The sequence below is a fragment of the Astatotilapia calliptera genome, chromosome 11 (assembly GCF_964374335.1).
Source record: "Astatotilapia calliptera chromosome 11, fAstCal68.1, whole genome shotgun sequence".
Lineage (NCBI taxonomy): Eukaryota > Metazoa > Chordata > Actinopteri > Cichliformes > Cichlidae > Astatotilapia > Astatotilapia calliptera.
In genome coordinates this window covers 10631739-10638264 of record NC_137432.1, presented here as the reverse complement: position 1 = coordinate 10638264, position 6526 = coordinate 10631739, and the positions used below count along the sequence as shown (strand labels likewise).

Sequence of the window (6526 nt, the reverse complement as noted above, 5' to 3'; positions counted from 1 at the left end):
TGCAATAATAATTTAAAGAACAAAATTAGGACCATGAATCGTGCAATACAAAGTCAGTTAGAACCTAAGAAATAAAGGGCATTTGATAAATGTAGGTCGTACTTGTGGGCACAAAGCATTTCCTGCACCGACAAAGCAGTAAATGTGACATTTTATTGCAGGCTGTAAAGGTTTTCAGGGGTTTTATTGGTTTTTAGTGTTATTTTGTTATCGTTTTTATCGTTAACTCGGTTTTCCTGGGTCTTCTCACGTGTGTTATGAATAAATCTTATTTTTTTCTGTACCGGTACTAGCCTGTCCGTGAAAATATTGTCAGGCATAAACCGGGCCATGGCGCAAAAAAGGTTGGGGACCGCTGCTCTAAAGGATAATTTTGAACCCTTTTCCCTCAAACTCCTTACCAGCCCATCCCAAAATAAACAGCACACTTGAGGATTGAGTGAAAAACTCAAGTTTCATTTGTTTTACAGCATCACACAGGAAACAAGAAACACTGCATTAATGGATCCTTGGTCGTTAGGAGCTTAAGGGAGATGCTGTAAGTTAGTCACACCAAACCAGCTGGTTCCTAAACCGTCAGCACTTTAAATGTTGGAGATTCGGGAGGATCAAATAGGGAGGAGACACGTTGTCCTTCCTCCTGCTGCTGATTTTAATATCCTAGATCTTATTTCCAGTTATTCCCAGTGAAAATTCCTGCCCCTATTTAAAATTCAGAATTCAGGCCTTTCTGAGTCAGAGTGGATACAGACCTCAGCAGGATCGCCATCAATGCAAGACGATGATCATTATGAGACGAAGGAAAAAAACACCATCTACTGTATCGAGGTATTACTATTACAGAATCGTATAATTAGTTGCCTATAAGTATAGTTATACTAGATTACAACTGTAGTATGTGAGCTACACTTATCAGCAGGTACTGTTCGTCTCCACAGCTTTCTGTACTAGTGCCGTTCCTGCTCTCTGATGAGATCTGCTGCATCAGGGTGGAGGACTCTGATCCCATCTATGAGCACCAAGACCCATTAACCACAGAAACACTCACAGGCTCCGCGTGTCCAATTACTGCATCATCACTGTGTACAGAGAGTGCGAGCCATGCAGAAGTGCCCAATACCTGTGGAACTACCTGCTCTGCGTGTGTGTCACCTGTGAGAGTCTAAAAGGTGTGTGTAGGTGTGTTTTTAGTTTGTGGATTCAAATTTTGTTGGAACTTTCCCAGGTGAGACTTCCGTGACATTCCTCTCAGGATTCTTCAGCGTGCACAGGATGCCTGCTGGGAGGACTTTTATTGCCAGGTGAGCCTGCTCCTTACTTACTTACCCATTACTACGGAGCCCCGCAAGGGACATAGGAGAAAAAAAAATGCGGGATCTCGCAAAAGTTGAATTCCAACAATGGCGGCAGCTACTTAGTTGTAATGTTACTCTTTCTGGGTCACAAAATAAACTTTTAAGATATTTTGAGGCGTGAATGTAGCTGTGTAAACGTCAAATAGCTGCTCGGTTTACAAGACATCACATATTTGCAAAAGTGCTCCGACGTTTTCGGAGATGTCTGACACCCACCATTTCGAAGCTAACGGGAGGTCGAGACCTACTACAGCCAGGAGGAACACCACTCTCCCGGCACATCGTGCCTCGACCTCCCGGTCGGCTTCGAGCTGGCGGCCTCCGAAGAATGCGTCTAAAACTTTTGCGAGATCCCGAGTTTGTTTTGCGAGATCTCGCAAAAGTCCATCTTAATTTTTTTTCTCCCGTGTCCCTTGAGGGGCTCCGTACCTTACACTCCTTCACCTCTTAATTGATAAAAAAGGAATAATATTATGAAGGCTCCTGATGAGCTCATGACCATTATGGGGGGGAAAAAATCCTTATTTTTTAATATATAACTCAAATGCACAAATTGGTCAAATTAACCTATTAAATACAATGAACAAGTACAGTGAAACACATCCTACCACAACTGAGTCATGCTCATATTCTGTGGAAACAGGAAGAGAACAGAGAAATGAAGATCCTGCTGTGACTCACTGACCAGTTCGTTTTGCTAAGTCATCAGACTGTAAACCCCAATCAGTGACTCACTGACGTATTCTGCAAATTAAAAGGGGGACTCACATAGTGACGTATGATTTTGCCTGTTTCAAGAACCAGGTCGTAGAAAAAAAATATCAAAAATTTGTATTAACCCGCACATCATATGCAAATGACAGCACAGACACATTTCCCTGAAAGTTTAGAAGTTTTTCAAGTTGTGCAAAGGCAGATATTTCTCAAAAACCTGTGACTCATGTGTGATAAGATATATTACTGTAACATTGTAGACTTCTTTATTTCGCTATAAATTATATTCATCAAATTCCCACAAATGAAAGAAACAACTGAGCTTTTAAAACTGTGCAAGCTTTGGACTTTTGAATACAATATTACACAATCCACTGTGTATTCAATGACATTACAAAGTAATCATGCATTTCACGTGGAATTCCAATAAAACTGATTGATGTTTGTGGCTGTAATGTGACAAAATGTGGAAAAGTTCAAGGGGGGTGAATACTTTTGCAAGACACTGTATATTTGACCCTACACTTTACAGAAGATTTAAGGTCTTTTAAGAGTAAACAGTAAACTATATGCTCTATTCATGTAATCTCATATCAGTGGCCTCCCAGCAACAAGTTGGTGAAATCTGAAAATGAGCTTAAATGTGAATTATTTCTATCAGACAAGGAGGAACCAAAAAACTCTGTCACAACACTTGATTAAGATGACGCATAAAAAGTTAGCAACAGGCAGCGAGTGAAACTAAATCACACATTACTCCAAATACTTCCTTCCATTTTCTGACAGTTTCTTTTTTCAATAACATTGCTTTACTACACAGAAGTACTTTGACCTTTAAGATGAAGTTTACAGCTGATTAGACAAACCACATCACCCACGCAGGAATGGTCCCTATAAAGCCGAGTGCTGTCAAATCCTCTTTGACAGACATCCCATCATGAACATGGTGAGTATTTGACACAACTATAGAGCTTAAAATGGGAATACGTGATAGGTTAACATTTCAAAAATTTTAAAACTCATTTATGTTTATTTTACAGAGTATACAAATTCTAGAAATGGGGAAATATTTTACAATAGAAAAAGAATAAACAGAGATATGCATTTATGTTTAATTACATTTGATTATGTAACGCGAAATAGTTAAATACTTAAATCACTTTTATCAATGATTTGTAGAGGACGTTTGCCACAGTGGACTCTTTTGTGCTTACAGTGTACAGATGGTTTATCCATTAGATGCTGCATTGAGGTTAAAGAGGTTTCCTCTTGTTAGTTTCATTCTGGCCCCTGAAAAGTCAGTGTATCAGGTCAGATCAGACAAGAGGCAACTTAAAAACAAAACACAGCTAATGTGAGAGGATTAAAAACAAACAAATGCTTCCATATTTTTGATGCATGTTCCTGTGTTACTGTTTTTGACTTGCGTTTTCAAGTTGTGCAATTTAAGCTAGTAAATATTTCCACTACTTTAGGTGAAATTTTAGAGCTACAGGATGAGGGAGCTATAACTCACAGGCATAGCAAATCACATGTTCTGAGGTATTTTCAGCACTTATAATCAGGTGTCGTCTCTCTCTACAGTTTATCGTGCCAGCGCTGGTCCTGCTCTCGGGTTCACTCTGTGGTGCCTCAGTGGTGGATCCTGTTCCCACCTTTGACCACCGAGACCCGGTAACCGGAGAGATCCTCAAATGTCCCAAGTGTCCACCGGGCACGTTCATGTCTGCTCATTGCACTGCCACCACACCCACACAGTGTCAGCCGTGCAAAAATGGCCACTTCACCGATCTGTGGAACTACCTGCCCAGGTGTCTGTACTGCAGCAACCTTTGCACAGGTAACCTGGAGGTGGAAACAGAGTGCTCCCCGACAACCAACAGGATCTGTCGGTGCAAAGAAGGCTTTTACTCAGCTGATGACTTCTGTATCAGGCACACAGAGTGTGGCCCCGGATACGGGGTTCAAACTAAAGGTACAGTATTCATTTATTAAATGTGAACTACTAAACCATCCATCCATCTTCTTCTGTTTATCCATAACATCAGTATGTCTAACTCACTTTACACTTCCAATGAATGTAGTGACCTGAAGTCCTCTGTTGTCCTCTCTTAGGTACACAGCAGACAAACACCGTTTGTGAAAAGTGTCCAGAGGGATATTTTTCCAGCTCATCTTCTGCAGTGGATTTGTGTGTAAAACATCAGGAGTGCTCCAGCGGGCAGAGCGTACTCCTCACTGGCTCAGCCTATTCTGACACCGTGTGTGGCACCTGTGAGAGTCTTGCAAACGGAGGTATGTTATTAATGTTATCTGCCAAAAACAAAATATTTTTTAATGCAACCAAATTTACAAAGTTATTTCAAACTTTCTCAGGTGAGACTCTCAGGACATTCCTCTCAGGATTCTTCCATGCACACAGGATGCGTGTAGGAAAAATCAAGAAGTTTGTTTCCAAGTGAGCACACTCTTTGTCTGTTTGATTATTCTCCAGCACTCCTTCACCTCTAAATTCAAAAAAGATGCCAATTAAACCATTGTCTCCTTGCAACAGATACATCCTTACCTCGTCGAAAGAGAGGTGCAGTCTCCCCAAACAGAGAGAGCCTCTCATGGATCACATCATAGACTGGCTGGCAAAGGCTCCGGAGGAAAAGCTGAGGAAGATTCCCGACATGCTAACAGCTTCAGATCTTAACTCCATGGCAGAAAAACTAAAGAAGAGACTCCATGAGATTAAGCAGCAGAACCCAAACTGCAGCTTAACAATAGATGAAGTAAACAATGCTCTCTAGTCTGCAGTCCGTTACACATTGAAAATTTTTTTATAAGTGTTATAAGAGGATATTTTTACACCATTCTCCATTTTATTGGCGTACACGCATTGTAATAAAGGTAGACAAATGTTAAAACAAATAATATTATTTTTATACATTGAGGCTTCTGATTAGAAGACACATGACTCCATTACAGAAGAGTTGTGAATTATTCCTATGAAATAAGGGCCACAATGAACAAGCTATTAAATACATATATTCACATTGCTACAGCTGTTTTTGTAAACATTGTTAAGAGCTTAAGGGTGGAAAATAAAACAACAACAACTACTAGGAATTCCACACAAAAAAAACTGAAATATGAAAATATTTTAAACATGACATTGTGATGTTATTTAAAGTTTTAAATAAAAGGATTTTTATAAGATTGTGTGAATGTCATTCAAACTGAAATATTTTACCTGCCAAGTGTAAAAACCAAACAAAGTATCGCGCACATTGTAACCTAAAGTCACAACCTCCTGTATCGCCTCCTCCCTTATGAACTTCCTATGAATGAACTATTTCAAACAAGTGAAAATGTAGCTCGTCTTTCTTCTTATCATGATTCTGGAGTAAAACACATACTTTGTAATTGTATTACAAAGTACTACAGTTAGAGTGAGGAACTGTTAGAGATCCAACACGTTCTCACTCCCAAAGTGTAACAGTCGTGGATATAACAATAGGACAATTTCATGAATTAATCATTGCATAAGCACATTAGTAAATTCATTGTAATTATAACTGCATTAATTATTTGATCATTTACTTGACAATAAAATGAAGAATTGGCAGCGATTTCAGCCTAATGTCAAGAGAACTTAGAATGCATTGCTCATCAAAGTTTTGTTAAAGTATAATAATGTACTGTTTTAAAGGATCCTTTTAAACTCACAAAAATACAGTATTGTTTGAGTATTTGCCCCCTTCCTGTCACAGTAATATTAGACCAAGATAACCTGAATAAATTCAAAATGAAGTATTCCAATGATCATTTCATTCATTAAGGGAGAAAAGCTATCCACTACGGAAGCGTGATATACATAATTATCACGTTCGTACAATATAATAATACAATATAATATTTATATTGTACGAACGTGATAATTATGTATATTGTAATAACGTGATATTATGTTGTTCAAACGTGAAAAGTATATTGTACAAACAGGAAAAGTATCTTGTTAGAACAATAAACTTTTCACGTTTTAACGTGATACACTTGTATTTTTCTTTTGCCTGGGTGGCAGCTCTACGCTTCCGTAATCCACACCTGCCCCTCTGTGAAAAAGTATTTCCCTCTAAAACTGCTTGTGCCACCCTTTGCAGCAAGTAGTGCAATCGAGCGTTTGTGATAATTGGCAGATGTGGGAGGCAGTGTTGGTCAAGTTACTTGAAAAAAGTAATCAGTAACTAATTACTAATTACTTCCCCCAAAAAGTAATCCCGTTACTTTACTGATTACTTATTTTCAAAAGTAATTAATTACTTAGCTACTTAGTTACTTTTTAAAAACACGATTTACAACCTGAATAGGTGATAAAGTGATAGATCTTTCAGCCCAATTCTACTTTTTCTACACAATCCATCATACAAAATGTAATCAAATGAAAAAGTCCCTTTTTAAAACTTGTTTTA

The 6526-nt window shown here is 38.6% G+C and overlaps 1 protein-coding gene across 2 annotated transcripts; it reads left to right on the top strand.

Moving 5' to 3' along the window:
- Positions 1-1284: 1284 nt before the first annotated feature.
- On the top strand, positions 1285-5273 carry LOC113032053 (tumor necrosis factor receptor superfamily member 11B-like). Of its 2 annotated transcripts, XM_080307798.1 has the most exons (6): positions 1285-1301; positions 2890-3015; positions 3654-4044; positions 4185-4364; positions 4446-4527; positions 4624-5273. In XM_080307798.1, exons 2-6 carry the CDS (start codon positions 3007-3009, stop codon positions 4862-4864), a joined length of 903 nt encoding a protein of 300 aa, XP_080163924.1. In that variant the 5' UTR covers positions 1285-1301; positions 2890-3006; the 3' UTR covers positions 4865-5273. The 2 variants fall into 2 exon arrangements, with proteins under 2 accessions (XP_080163924.1, XP_080163925.1); XM_080307799.1 differs by lacking the exon at positions 1285-1301 and having other exon boundaries at positions 2874-3015.
- The last annotated feature ends 1253 nt before the right edge of the window (positions 5274-6526 follow it).

Coding starts and splice junctions, on each gene's coding strand:
- LOC113032053 (XM_080307798.1), top strand. Junction 4,045..4,184: donor ATACGGGGTTCAAACTAAAG/GTACAGTATTCA, acceptor GTCCTCTCTTAG/GTACACAGCAGACAAACACC. Junction 4,528..4,623: donor ATCAAGAAGTTTGTTTCCAA/GTGAGCACACTC, acceptor TCCTTGCAACAG/ATACATCCTTACCTCGTCGA.